At 47.4% G+C, this 15,771-nt stretch overlaps 1 protein-coding gene across 4 annotated transcripts in view; it reads right to left on the bottom strand.

Annotated features, from left to right (window-relative positions):
- Positions 1-15,771, bottom strand: part of LOC139248078 (ADP/ATP translocase 4-like) — a 169,070-nt gene that overhangs the window by 108,265 nt on the left and 45,034 nt on the right. For all 4 annotated transcript variants that reach the window (XM_070871852.1, XM_070871838.1, XM_070871831.1 and 1 more), the window contains one exon: positions 8,353-8,507. In XM_070871852.1, the coding sequence (XP_070727953.1) occupies positions 8,353-8,507 (155 nt within the window). The remainder of the gene's footprint in view (positions 1-8,352; positions 8,508-15,771) is intronic.

Genomic DNA, 15,771 nt, shown 5'->3' with positions numbered 1-15,771 from the left:
TATTCCATAGCACTCAAGTGATGAAGGTGGGTGGAGCTTCCCCTTTTATACCTGAAGGTCCAGGTTAGGAGTGTCTCCCAAAAGTTCACCACCTAGTGGTCATTGTTCTCACAGTGTACAACTTGTCAGTTTATACATGGGTTACAATGCTGGTTGAATACATGACGATGTCCTTCCTCAGGATGACAGCATTCCATCACCCACTACTGCCATTCTGCATTTGCACCTGCCACGGCCTGCACCCCAGCCATCCGAGACTGCTGCCACCATTCTAACCTGGTGCAGTCAGCAGCCGGACCTTCCAGGCACACAGCTGGTCCAGGGCATCCTGCTAGGCCTTCTGTCCTGTCTCCCATAGACACGGAGCAGCCCTCAAGCGGCCTTGCTGCAGACAGGGAGGTAACATTGAGGGGGAGCAGTAGGCGCGGGAGGAGGGTGAGTCAGAGGGGTGGCAAATGCCTGCAGAAAACACATGGTTACCCATGGGAATATGTCGTTGTTGACTACAAATGGTTGTCTAAATTTCTTTGGTGTTCTTGCACGCCTGCTACTGTTGTAAGCGGCAGTGGCTAAGATGGCACATGGATACTGTTGTAGAATGAGAACTGGCAGGGGCATTTGTACATATGTTGTTCATGGTGATTAGGTATTCTAGTTCCTGGACCAGCTCGCGGTGGCAGTGGTATGCTGCTCCAGCTCTTATACTTCCCGACCAACGGAGGTCTTCTCTCGCAGGTCGGGGGTCCAGGTATGCGATGACTTCGATGTGGGTGATTGGGTGACGTCACCAGAACCCAGGTCGCTGTTTGGAGCACAGCCAGGAGCATCGGCGGGGCCCAGGTACAGCAGACGAGCAGGAAGGTTGTGGCGGAGGTGCGCCGAGTGTTTTGTGGTGGAGGAGCGCTGAGAGATCGTGGCAAAGGTGCGGTGAATGTTTGTGGTAGATGAGCAGCGAGAGATCGTGGTGGAGGTACGGCAACTGAGGGTATGGGGCCCAGAAGAGCCAAGGGCCCAGGGGCAGCACAGGCCAGCCCACACTGTGATATGTGTGCGCACTAGGGGTCCGTGCAGCAGAGCAAGTCTCCAGTCGTCCTGGTTAACCCTTGCCACTGGTTAAAGGCCTAACTCTGTCAAGCCCATGTGGTGGCTGTTGTGTAACGGTCACCACACATTAAAAAAATCCACGCACAGGCATCTTGCACCCTTTCAACTGGAGTTCAGGACTGGAATATCGGGTCCTTCATTGAAACATCTGTGAACTCATGTGGAAGCAAGTCATCCTCGTTCGAGGGACCACCTATGATGATGAAGTATTCTGGTGTTTGAAGGGGTGTTAGCTCCAGCTTTTAATATTTGCGGTTGTGGGATTTTTGGGGTTGTTTGAGGGAGGTAAATAAAATGTTATTTTGACTGTTTCCTTCAGCCTCTGGTGTATGACTGTGGACTTGTGATGGAGATGTGACATTGTTGCACAATTCGTGATGATTATTAGCTGCATCACTCAGTTTCTTCCAGTTAAGCAAACCGATGCATTATGAGCTGCTGCCGCGTGACCCTTGTGCCAGCACTGTTGGCATGCTGCCTCCTCCGTGGCTGATGCTGGTCCTCATCTTGCTGGACATTTGGAGCCTCGCCAGGCTCCTGTTCCTCTTCCTCCTCAGGTGGGCTTTCAAAACCCACTGGCAGGGCCTGGGCCCTCATGATGGGCAATTTGTGCAGCATGCGCAGGGGAATATTGAAGGCTGTCTCCAGAGCGGTCCAGGCATCGGAATCGCTGCTTCAGCAGCCCTATTGTCTGCTCGATGATGTTGTGGGTGGCAGCATGGCTCTCATTGTAGCATCCCTCCGGTTCTATGGAGGTGTTGCGAAGGGGTGGGGGGGGGGGGCGTCATTAGCCAGGTATCCAGGCCATATCCTTTGTCCCCGAGTGTTATGTATGCAATAAAGGTTCAAATCGAGTACTGTTTAACTAAGCAAGGTACAACCTTGCTTCTGCTTTATTCAGGCCCAAAGTGTCTGATTCTCAAAATGGCAGGCCTTTTATACCTGAGCAGCACCACAATGACGTCATATGGTGGCTACCAACAGAATGTACATACATGACAACACCTCCCTCTGAGATCTTATCACAGTCTTTCACAGATTGAGACGGGCCCAGTGCTTTGTGCCCCCAGGTTGACCGTCTCAGTTCGATTCCAGCCTTGGGTGAGTGTGAGGGGTCTGTTGTGGCTGATGGCTGGATGACTGATTTGTTGGGAGTGGCAGTGGCCATGTCAGGAATTGCAAGTCCATTTTTATTGAACAGGTCCGTGATGGCAATTCCGGGTTCACTGATGACCCGTGAGTCCTCTGAAGACTGCTTGTAGGTTGGTTGGTTGTCGAGGGGTTTCTTCGTCTAACTGTTTTGATTCTTCTGTGTGCCTCAGCTTTGTCTGATCCATGTGTTTCCTGAAAGTTTGCCCATTCTTGAGCTTAATAACAAATACTCTGTTGCCCTCCTTGGCCATGACCGGCGATCTATTTGGGACCCTGACCATAGTTCAGCACATATACAGGATTATTAACAGAAATCTCGAGTGACACAGTTGCGCGATCGTGGTACCCTTGTTGACTTTGTCTTCTGTATTCAACATGATTATTTCAATCCGGGTGTACCAGAAATAGCTTGGTCTTAAGACCTCTTTTCATCATGAGTTCAGCAGGCGAGATCCCTGTGAGTGTATGGGGTCTTGTCCTGTAACTCAGCAATATGCAAGACAAGTGGGTCTGCTTTGCTTGATAATTTGTACTGCACGTTCAGCTTGCCCGTTGGACGCAGGCTTGAACGGTGCTGACCTTACATGTTTATGCCATTAAGTTTCACAAACTCCTGAAACTCCTGACTGGTGAAGCACGACCTATTGTCGCTCACCACTATGTCAAGCAGACTATGTGTTGCGAATATGACATTGAGATTCTCTATGGTTGCCGTGGACATGCTGGATGACATGATTATGCATCTTATCCACTTCGAATAGCGTCCACCACCACTAAAAACATCTTGCCCAGGAAGGGACCTGCAAAATCTACATGGCTCCTGGACCAAGGTTTGGATGGCCACGACCACAGACTCAGCGGCGATTCCGCTGGTGCTTTGCTGAGCTGCATGTAAGTATTGCACTGATACACGCATGCTTCCAGCTCAGAATCAATTCCTGGCCACCATACATGGGACCTGGCGATGGCCTTCATCATCACTATACCAGGATGTGTGCCATGTAACTCACGCACGAACTTCTCTCTCCCTTTCTTGGGCATTACAACGTGATTGCCCCACAATATGCAATCTACTTGAATAGACAGTTCGTCCCTGCAACGAATGTACGGTTTGGCCTCCTCGCACATTTGCTTAGGTATGGCAGACCAATCCCCTTTGAGGATGCAACCCTTTACCACCGATAAAATCGGGTCCTGGCTGGTCCAGGTCTTAACTTGTTGAGCCGTGACAGGGGTTCCTTCACTCTCAAAAACATCCACGATTAACATTAGATCCGCCAGTTGTGGGCAACTGCAACCGGCTCAAAGCATCGGCACAATTCTCTGGGCCAGGTCTGTGGGAATGACATAATCATAGGCAGATAATGTCAGCGCCCACCTTTGGATGCGGGATGAAGCGTTGGTATTGATATCTTTGCTCTCGGAAAACAAAGAAATGATTGGCTTGTAATCAGTCTCGAATTCGAACCTCAGACCGAACAGGTATTGATGCATCTTTTTAACACCGTACACACACGCTAAAGCTTCTTTTTCTACCATACTGTAGGCTCTTTCTGCTTTAGACAAACTTTTAAATGCACACGCGACAGGTTGAAGTTTCCCCGACTCATTGGCTTGTTGGAGTACGCAACCAATTCCATATGACGATGTGTCACAGGCCAAAACTAAACGTTTACATGGGTCATAATGTACCAGCAGCTTGTTCGATCAAAGCAGATTGGTGGCTTTCTCTAAAGCTCTGTCTTGCAATGCACCCCACACCCAGTTGTCACCTTTTCTCAATAGCATGTGCAGTGGTTCTAGTAAGGTGCTCAATTTTAGGTAGGAAGTTACCAAAGTAGTTGAGTAGACCCAGGAACAAACGCAGCTCCGTCACATTCTGCGACTTGGGTGCATTCTTGATGGTCTTGGTTTACACGTCGGTAGGTCTGATGCCATCAGCGGCGATTTTCCTCCCGAGGAATTCGACCTCCGGTGCCATGAAGATGCACTTCGAGCATTTCAGGCTGAGTCCCACTCTATCCAAATGCAGTAGAACCTCTTCCAGGTTGTTCAGATGTTCCTTGGAGTCACAACCGGTGATCAGGATGTCATTCAGATGTCATCTTGGAACACGACAGTTCTGGGAAAGGACTTCAGTAGACTTTCCATATTCCTCTGGAATATTGCTGCAGCCGAGCGAATTCCGAAAGGGCACCTGTGGTAAATAAACAGTCCTTTGTGCATGTTATTGCACGTAAGTCTCTTCGACATCTCGACCAACTCCTGTGTCATATAGGCTGACATCAAGTCCAGTTTTGTGAACGACTTCCCTCTGGCTAGCGCCGCAAACAAGTCATCAGCCTTCGGTAACGGGTACTGTTCTTGTTTCGAAACCCTGTTGATCGTAGCCTTGTAGTCGCCACAGATTCTGGCTGTGCCATCACTTTTCAGCAGAGGAACAATGGGGCTGGCCCATTCATTAAATGCGACCGGTGATATGATTCCTTCACGCTGGAGTCCGTCCAGTTCAATTTCGATCTTCTCCTTCATCTTATACGGCACTGCCCGAGCTTTATGATGGATGGGTTTTGCATCTGAGTCCACGTGGATCTGCACCTTGGCTCCCGTGAAGTTGCCGAAACCCGGTTCGAACAGCGAGGGGAACTTGCTCAATACTTGGGCACACGTATCTTCCTCTCATGACAACGCCTTTATGTTGTTCCAGTCGCATCTGATTTTTTCCAACCAGCTCTTGCCGAGCAGCGTTGGGCCATTGCCTGGAACAATCCACAGCGGTAACTCATGAACCGCACCGTTATATGACACATTAATTTGTGCACTGACAATCACCTTTATCAGTTCTTTGGTGTACGTGCGCAGCTTGGCATTAAAAGGGCTCAGCCTGAGCCTCACAGTCTTAGTATCCCACAGCTTATTAAATGTCCTCTCGTTCATGATCGATTGACTCGCCCCCGTGTCCAGTTCCATCGATACCGGTATCCCGTTAAACTTCACATTAATCAAAATTGGTTTACTCTTGGTTATGAAGGAGTACAGTCCATACACTTCCTCCTCTGGCATCTCAGATTGCGTATCCGGATCCACGCTAGTCTGACTCTCATCCTCCACGTGGTGTGTCACAGCTTGCTTGCTCATCTGCGGACACTTGCGCTGGAGATGCCCCACTCTCAGACAGCCTTTGCAACTATATTGCTTAAATCGGCACTGCTGGTGCCAATGATTTCCCCCACAATGCCAACATGTTCCCGCTGGCGGACTTTGGTCAGCCACAGGTTTTGCGAACACAGCGGATAGGCCCTGCTATGTGCCGCTCTGTCGAACGCCGAATCAATCGCATTTACAGTACTTGCCGAGGGTTGGTTCTTCATCGCTATTTGCTTTAGACTCCTGTCCGTCATCCTACATGATTTGAGCGATCTGGATGCCCCTTTTTAAATCCAACTCCTCCACCGCCAGAAGTTTGCGCAGGATCACCTTGTGGTTGATACTGATAAAAAAGAAGTCCCGCAGCATGTCTGCCAACACCGTCCCCAACTTGCACGGTCCCGCTAGATGTCTCAGGTCGGCAACGAATTCTGCCGCTCTCTGGCCCTCCAATCGAAAAAGTGTACAAAACCTGTATCTCGAGATGATGATGCCGCTGTTGTCTGGTTTGAGGTGCTCCTATACCAATGTACACAACTCCTCATACATTTTCTCTGTTGGATCACTAGGGATGAGTAGATTATCAGACTGTAGATCTTTGAACCGCACACAGTGAGGAACACGGCCCGGTGCCGATCTGCATTGTCGACCCCCTTCATTTTGTTGGTCACGAAGTACTGGTTCAAAAGGCTCACAAACTCTGCCCAATCTTCTCCCTCCACGAATTGCTCCAAAAATCCAATCGTGTTCATTTTGCAAACAAAGGTTCTTGTATTCTCATCGCCAAATGTTATGTACGCAATAAAGGTTCAAACTGAGTACTGTTTAACCAAGCAAGGTACAACCTTGCTTCTGTTTTATTCAGGCTTAAAGTGTCTGACTCTCAAAATGACTGGCCTTTTATACCTGAGCAGCAATGACGCCATCTGGTGGCTATAAACAGAATGTACATACATGACACCGAGCAGACAGCCTCGGCCTTCCCATGGTGGCTGAAACAGTCATGGCACAGTGCTCCCCTGCAGGATAAACACATCATGTGTGCTTCCAGGATAGCGAGCATTGTGAGGATGTGCTGCGTGTGGTCGCACACCAGCAACACAGTTAGGGAATGGTATCCCTTTCTGTTTCTGAATACCTCTGCATTCTGAAATGGTGCTCGCAAGGCCACGTGCGGGCAGTGAATTGCTCCTTGAACCCTTGGGAAGTCTGCTATCCTGGCAAACCTACGTGAGCGTTCATTAAATTTCACCCTGGTCATCGGGAAGATAATAAAGTCTGTTCTGTGTGTGTAGAGAGCCTGTGTGTCGTCGCGGATGCAGCAATGTGCTGTGATTTGTGAGATCCTGCATATGTCCCCTGATGCAGCCTAGAAGGAGCCGAACGCATAGAAGGTGAATGCCACACTGACCTGCACTGCAACGGACAGAGTAGTCCTGGTGTGAGACTGCAGGTCTGCCTGCAGGAGATGGCATATCTCTGTAACTACCTCCTTTTGGAAAGCGCAGTCTTCTGACACACTGCTCCTCCGACAGGTCCAGGTATGAGGATTGCTGCCGGTAAAGCTATGGGGGGGGGTAAGACCTCTTGCCCTGACATCTAGGAGCTCTCCTCCTTCGCCCACCGACATGGTCAACAGCCCTTCTCTCTTGACGCCACCTTACAAGATCATGTAGAATGCGACGCTGGCAGCATTGTAATGTCCCCATTAAAGTTTTCAACTTCGGTTAGCAAGCTGTAATGTTATGTCTGTCTGCCACTGCAAACTTGGGAGGCACACGCACCGTGCTTTGTGTAAATTTTGCACTGACTATGATCTCTAAGTGAAGTGCTTCCTCATCAAGGCCACCTACGGTCCAAACTCCCAAGGCCACACCCCACTCCTGGCAAAGAACGGGGAAACACTCATCAAGGACACAGAGGCTGTCAGGGCCCGCTGGAAGGAGCACTTTTAAGATCTCCTCAATCGAGACTCTGCCTTTGACTTAAGTGTTCTCAACTCCATCCCGCAGCATGCAACCCACCACCAGCACAGTGAAACTCCAACGCCGCATGGGGTAGGCAAAGCCATAAAACAGCTCAAGAATAACAAGGCTATGGGTGCAGAAGAAATTCCTGCTGAGGCGCTAAAATATGGCGAAGCAGCGCTGTTGGCGTGGATACATGACCTCATCGCTCTCCTTTGGAGGGAGGAGAGCATGCCGGGTGATCTCAGAGATGCAGTGATCATGTCCATTTAAAAAAAAAATCCCTTTAAGTAGCCACCAGTTAACGACTATGGAAGGGTGGACCGACTGTTTTTTCAGACGTGATTGGGGCGGTCATTAAATGAAGCGGACGCACCTAATTTAGCCAGCGGGGCACTAGTGTGGTCGTTGCACCGGGACTGACGTCATGATCTGACTGAAAGTCAGCAGCCAGGCGCTAACGTTTTTCGGCGCCAGTAAGCCTCAACTAAATTTTCCAACCTTCTGACACACTGCTCCTCCGACAGGTCCAGGTATGAGTGTTGCTGCCGGTAAAGCTTTGGGGGGGTAAGACCTCTTGCCCCAGCGTCTAGGAGTTCTCCTCCTTCGCCCACCGGTACCGGTAAGCTATTACGCCCGCATTAACGCCCCTCCGGGCCGCTAACTGAGACGCTAGACAGCCAAATTTCCACCCCGATGTCTTTTATTGATATTCTTACGCTTTCCAAAGACAAGGAAGATCACAACAGGTTATACATAAAACCAGTAGCTAAAATAAACTGAAAAAGGTTATCTATTTGATTCTATGGATTTGCCTAGACATCTCTGGACCCTGGATCCTAGAGTAGTCTGAAACACAGATGTCAAACATATGTACAGTAAATAAAGAGTAAAGAAACCCTCAAAGCTTACTTAAAATGTCAATACATAGCTGGAGAATACACCGTACTCATTCTGAACAGAAATGTTTTTGAAAAGTTACCTTGATTGTGTCATAGCATCCAAAGTAGGAAGCTCGATATACAACGATGCCATTTACTGAAACAGCAAATCCTTGATAAAGTCCCCGGGGGCCATCTCGCTTTGCAACTTTCACGAGGCAATCAGCAAGACCTGTAAATTGCCGCTCCTTAGGACCTACAGTTTAAAAGAACATCTTTAGTTATATTAAAAGCTATGTTAGTTACAATGCACAAATTCCTATATAAAATTAGTGGATAATTGTGAAGATGAAAGATAGAAACATGGAAATTTACAGTGCAGAAGGAGGCCATTCCGGCCCACCCTGTCCGCATCGGCCGACAAAGAGCCACACGTCCCTTGGTCACCAGCCCTAAAGGTTACATATAAACCTATGAACAATGACGGAAAGGCAAAGAGCACCCAGCCCAATCAATCCGCCTCACCACAACTGCGACACCCCTTATACTAAAACATTCTACACTCCACCCCAACTGGAGCCATGTGATCTCCTGGGAGAGGCAAAAATCAGATAAAAACTCAGGCCAATTTAGGGAGAAAAAAATCTGGGAAAATTCCTCCCCGATCCATCCAGGCGATCGAAACTAGTCCAGGAGATCACCCTGGCCGTATTCGATTCCCTGCAGTACTTACCATTATATCTGCTCCGTCCAATAGAAGGTCATCCAGTCTAATCCCAATTACCAGCTCTAGGTCCGTAACCCTGCAGGTTGCTGCACTTTAAGTGCCCATCCAACCATCTCTTAAAAGTGGTGAGGATTTCTGCATCCACCACTCTTCCAGGCAGTGAGTTCCAGATCCCCACAAACCTCTGTGTAAAGAAGCTCCCGCACCTCAAATCCCCTCTAAACCTTCCACCAACCATCTTAAAACTATGCCCCCTCGCAATAGACCCCTCCATCAATGGAAATAGACCCTTACTATCCACTATGTCCAGGCCCCTCAATATTTTGTACACCTCAATGACGTCTCCTCTCAACCTCCTCTGTTCCAATGAGAACAAACCCAGCCTATCCAATCTGTCCTCATAACTAAGATTCTCCATCCCAGGCAGCATCTTAGTAAATCTCCTCTGTACCCTCTCTAGTGCAATCACATCCTTCTTATAATACAGCGACCAGAACTGCATGCAATACTCCAGCTGTGGCCTAACCAAAGTATTATACAATTTAAGCATAACCTCCCTGCTCTTATATTCTATCCCTGGGCCAATAAAGGCAAGCATTCCGTATGCCTTGTTAACCACCTTATCCACCTGACCTGCTACTTTCAGGGATCTGTGGACAAGCACTCCGAGGTCCCTTTGTTCATCTACACTATTAAGTGGCCTACCGCTTAATGTGTATACCCTTTCCTTATTAGCCCTCCCAAAGTGCATCACCTCACATTTCTCTGAATTAAATTCCATTTGCCACTGCTCTGCCCACCTGACCAGTAGATTAATATCCTCCTGCAGCCCATAATTTTCCTCTTCATTATGAACCACACAGCCATTTTAGTGTGGTCTGCAAACTTCTTAATCATATTCCCTATATTCAAATCTAAATCGTTGATATATACCACAAAAAGCAAGGGTCCCAGTACTGAGCCCTGCGGAACCCCACTGGAAACATCCTTCCAATCACAAAAACAACCATCAATCATTACCCTTTGCTTCCTATCTCCAAGCCAATTTTGGATCCAACTTGCCACTTTGCCCTATATTCCATGGGCTTTAACCTTCATGACCAGTCTACCATGTGGGACTTTATCAAAAGCTTTGCTAAAGTCCATATATACATTGTACGCACTACTCTCATCGACCCTCTTGGTTACCTCCTCAAAAAATTCAATCAGGTTAGTCAAACATGATCTTCCCTTAACAAATCCATGCTGACTGTCCCTAATTAATCCTTGCCTTTCCAAATGCAGATTAATCCTGTCTTTCAGGATTTTTTCCAATAATTTTCCCACCACTGAGGTTAGGCTGACAGGCCTGTAATTACTCGGCCTATCCCTTTCTCCCTTTTTAAACAAGGGTATTACATTAGCAGTCCTCCAAACCTCCGGCACCATGCCCAGATCCAAAGAGGACTGGAAAATGATGGTCAAGGCCTCTGCTATTTCCTCTTTTACTTTGCTCAACAGCCTGGGATGCATTTCATCCGGGCCTGGGGACTTAGCTACTTTCAAAGCTGCTAAACCCCTTAATACTTCCTCTCTCACTATATTTATTTCATCCGGAATATCTCACTCTTCCTCGATAGCAGTTTCTGCATTGCCCCTTTCCTTTGTGAAAAGTATTCATTAAGAACCCTCCCAACATCTTCCGCCTCTACAAAAAGATTACCCTCATAGTCTCTAATAGGCCCTAGCCTTTCTTTAGTTACCCTCTTACTCTTAATATATTTAAAGAACATCTTAGGGTTTTCCTTAATTTTACTGGTCAAGAATTTCTCGTGCTCTTAGCATTCCTAATATCCTTTTTAATTTTGCCTCTTAACTTTCTATATTCCTCTAAAGATTCTAAAGTATTTAGCCATTGATATATGACATAAGCGTCCCTTTTTTTCTTAATCCTCTCCTGTTAAGTCCCCAGACATCCAAGGGGCTCTAGAATTATTTTCCCCAGCCTTTTTCTTTAAGGGTACATGTTTGGCTTGAGCCTTCCGGATCTCCTCCTTAAATGACTCCCACTGTTCCGACACTGATTTACCCACAAGTAGCTGTTTCCAGTCCACCATGGCCAATATTTCATTAACTTAGCAAAATTAGCTTTTCCCTAATTCGGAACATTTATTCCAAGCCTATTCTTGTCCTTATCCATAACTAATTTGAATCTGACTGAATTATGGTCACTGGGACCCAAGTGCTCTCCCACGAATACACCTTCAACCTGCCCAGCTTCGTTCCCCAAAACTAAATCCAAGACCACCCCCTCTCGTGTTGAGCTTGCTACATAGTGACTAAAAAAAGTTCTCTTGAATGCATTTCAAGATGCTGGGCTAGTGAGTCTAGTGATTGTACAATACAAATTAATTATATACTCAGTTTTAGATTTGCTCAGTGGGTTGCACTCTTACTTGAGTAAGGTTCTAAAGCCTTCTCTAGAACTTGAGCACATAAGTTAAGCTGACACTTCAGTGTAGTAGTGACGAGTGTTGCATTGCTGTTTTTGCAGATGAGATATTAAACACGATCCCTTGCCAATTTGTTCATGTGGTTTAGATGTATGTAAAATATTGCATGACAATATTTGAACAGGAGACTTGTTCTCGGAAACATTCCTTCCCTCAACCACCACTACCAAATTAAGTGGTCATTCATTTCATTTTCTCTTTGTGGGACCATGTTGTCCACAAATTATCTGTCATGTCTGTCTATAAAACAATAGTGACTGCACTTCAAATGTAATGTATTGGTTTTGTGTAGCACTTTGGAATGTCCTGCATGCTATAAAGAATAAAAAGCAAAGCTGTCACAGGGTAACCTGAACTAACAGCTTTAAGGGGCTGATGCTCGGATCTCAAGGGTTTCACCGCTGTGTTTCACTGTTGTAAAGTCCTTACTCTACAGCATGAAGCCACACGAGACACATTCTGGGGACAAGGTCACTCTGTGACCTCAACTCTTTATTCACAGCACTCCACAAGTGATGACCTTGCCTGGGACCTCCCTTTATATACCTGTGTGATCAGGTAAGGAGTGTCTCCCACAAGTTCACCCCTTGTGGTCAAGGTGTGCATCTAGCTTGTGTGTATACAGTAATTCAGTGATGTTACATTGTGGTTACATACATGACATCACCTTCTCCCCCCCCCCCCCAAAGTCTTGTTAGGATCATAGGTTTAGTCTTTCAGGTGGTCTACGCTTCCTCGTGGAGCGCCGCAGTTGGGGCTCTGGTTGTTGGGACACTGACGTGAGTGTCTGTCACCTGTGGTGATTCTGGCCTGTCCAGGCTGACCGCAGGGACTGTGCATTCTTCTGATTGCTCTTGTTGCTCGTTCACTGGCGGTGGTGTGAGCTCCATCTCATGGTCTTCTTCAGGTTCCTCCGTGTCGATGTTGAACCTTTTTTTTTACTTGGTCCAGATGCTTACGGCATATTTGACCATTGTTGAGTTTTACCAAGAGGACCCTATTCCCCTTTGTCAATTACAGTACCCTCAAGCCATTTGGGCCCCATGGCGTGATTGAGGACGAATACAGGATCATTTATTTCTATACATCTCTCCCTTGAATTGTGGTCATGGTACTCGTTTTGTGACTTGTGCTTGCCCTCAACTATGTCGGTTAGGACTGGGTGAATGAGGGACAACCAGGTTTTGAGTGTCCGTTTCATAAGTAGCTCTGCCGGCGGACTCCCGTGAGTGTGTTCGGTCGGGATCTAGAGGCCAGCAGGAGGCGCGATAGGCGGCATTGTAGGGAGGTTCCTTGAATCCTGAGCATACCTTGCTTAATGATTTGGACCGCACGTTCCGCCTGGCCATTGGAGGCCGGTTTGAACGGCGCAGTCCTGACGTGGTTGATGCCATTGCCCAACATAAACTCCCGGAATTCATAGCTTGTGAAGCATGGGCCATTATCACTAACCAGGATGTCCGACAAGCCATGGGTTGCAAAGATCGCACGTAGGCTTTCCACGGTGGTGGATGACGTGCATGAATTCAGAATGATGCACTCGATCCATTTAAGTAACCACAATAAGGAACATTTTTCCCATGAACGGGCCCGCGTAGTCAACATGAATGCGTGACCATGGCCTGGTGGGCCAGGGCCACGGGCTAAGCTGGGCCTCCCTGGGGGCATTACCCAGCTGGGCACACGTCGTGCACCTGCGAACAGTGTTCCAGGTCTGAATCAATTCCAAGCCACCAAACATGTGACCGGGCAATGGCCTTCATCAGCACAACGCCTGGGTGCTCGCTGTGGTGTTCCGGGATGAATGCCTCCCTGCCCTTTTGGCGCATAACTACCCGGCTGCCCCATAGTAGGCAGTCGGCTTGGATGGAGAGCTCATCTATCTGTCTGTGGAACGGTCTGACCTCCTCAGGGCATGCTCCGTATGCGGGCGCCCAATCCCCAGTCAGGACACATTTCTTAATCAGGGATAGGAGGGGATCTCTGTTTGTCCAGATTTTGATCTGGCGGGCTGTGATGGGGGAGCCTGCGCTGTAAAAGGCAACGACAGCCATGACCATCTCAGCGCTATGCTCCGCTGCACCCTCAGTGGTGGCCAGTGGAAGCCTGCTGAGCGCGTCAGCGCAATTTTCAGTGCTGGGCCGGTGACGGATGGAGTAGTCATAAGCAGCCAGCATGAAAGCCCATCGCTGTATGCGGGCTGATGCGTTGGCATTGACAGCCTTGCTGTCTGACATGCGAGCGCTTCTTTCTCGACCATCCCATATCCCCGTTCTGCTTGAGAGCGCGACCTGGAGGCATGAGTCACAGATTGTAGTTGACCCTCAGCATTGCCCTGCTGCAACACGCACCCAACCCCAAAGTCCTTATCCTACAGCATGAAACCACACGAGGCACATTCTGGGGACAAGGTCACTCTGTGACCTCAACTCTTTATTCACAGCACTCCACAAGTGATGACCCTGTGTAGGGCCTCCCTTTATATACCTGGGGGATCAGGTAAGGAGTGTCTCCCACAAGTTCACCCCTTGTGGTCAAGGTGTGCATCTAGCTTGTGTGTTTACAGTAATACAGTGGTGTTACATTGTGGTTACATACATGACAACTGTGCTGTTAGATTGTGTACAAGAATCCAAGCAAATGGAACCTGCATTAGCAAAGGACTAGAGACACTTACATAAGAACCTAAGAACATAGGAAATAGGAACAGGCGTAGGCCTGCTCCGCCATTCAATAAGATCATGGCTGATCTGATCATGGACTCAGCTCCACTTCCCCGCCTGCTCCCCATAACCCCTTATCCCCATATCGTTTAAGAAACTGTCTATTTCTGTCTTCAATGTATTCAATGTCCCAGCTTCACAGCTCTCTGAGGCAGTGAATTCCACAGATTTGCAACCCTCTGAGAGAAGAAATTTCTCTTCATCTCAGTTTTAAATGGGCGGCCCCTTATTCTAAGATCGTGCCCTCTAGTTCTAGTCTCCTCCATCAGTGGAAACATCCTCTTTGCATCCATCTTGTCAAGCCCCTTCATGATTTTATATGTTTCGATAAGATCACCTCTCATTCATCTGAATTCTAATGAGTAGAGGCCCAACCTACTCAACCTTTCCTCATAAGTCAACCCCCTCATCCCCAGAATCAACATAGTGAACCTTCTCTGAACTTTCTCCAAAGCAAGTACATCCTTTCATAAATATGGAAACCAAAACTGCACGCAGTATTCCAGGTGTGGACTCACCAATACCTTATACAGCTGTAGCAAGACTTCCCTGCTTTTATATTCCATCCCCTTTGCAATAAAGGCCAAGATACCATTGGCCTTCCTGATCACTTGTTGTACTTGCATACTATCCTTTTGTGTTTCATGCACAGGACCCGCTGTACTGCGGCACTTTGCAATCTTTCTCCATTTAAATAATAACTTGCTCTTTGATTTTATCTGCCAAAGTGCATAATCTCACACTTTCCAACATTATACTCCATCTGCCAAATTTTTCCCCACTCACTTAGCCTGTCTATGTCCTTTTGCAGATTTTTTGTGTCCTCCTCACACGCTGCTTTTCCTCCCATTTTTGTATCATCAGCAAACTTGGCTACGTTACACTCACTCCCTTCTTCCAAGTCGTTAATAGATTGCAAATAGTTGGGGTCCCAGCACCCTACTAGTTACTGGTTGCCAACCAGAGAATTTATCCCGACTCTGTTCTCTGTTAGTTGGCCAATCCTCTATCCATGCTAATATATTACCCTCAACCCCGTGAACTTTTATCTTGTGCAGTAACCTTTTATGCGGCACCCTGTCAAATGCCTTCTGGAATTGTATGCACTATTAACTGCTTAGTTATTGAACAATCAGAGATAGATCAGCATAGACTAGGGATTGTGAGTTAAAATGTAAATCTAGTAAACCATTAGGGAATCACCAGAGACCAGGGATTGGTGGCTTTATCCAGTAAATATCAAAGAATCAAGACAGCCCAGGAATCAGTGCCTTTACCCACAGAACGCAGCGGAAATTGTTGATCCAGTGAAGTCTCGCACCTATGAGCTGACAATTGCTTAATTAGGTATTGCAACATTTTATTGTAACATGAAGGTACGAAGTGTACTGAGTGTAACAATTTCTGCTACAAGGCACCTGAAGTAAGTGTTATGTATATAATAACTCAATAGATTGAATACTGTAAACTAACACAGGTACAAATCTGGCTCTGCTTTATTAGGGCCCAAAATGATTACATTACATGATGGCTTGCCTTTTATACCTGGGCCGCACACCAGTGCATACAGCTCAATGG

Source organism: Pristiophorus japonicus, chromosome 2 (assembly GCF_044704955.1).
Source record: "Pristiophorus japonicus isolate sPriJap1 chromosome 2, sPriJap1.hap1, whole genome shotgun sequence".
NCBI lineage: Eukaryota > Metazoa > Chordata > Chondrichthyes > Pristiophoridae > Pristiophorus > Pristiophorus japonicus.
Note: the sequence above shows the minus strand (reverse complement) of the source record. Positions and strands in the feature narration are given on the sequence as shown.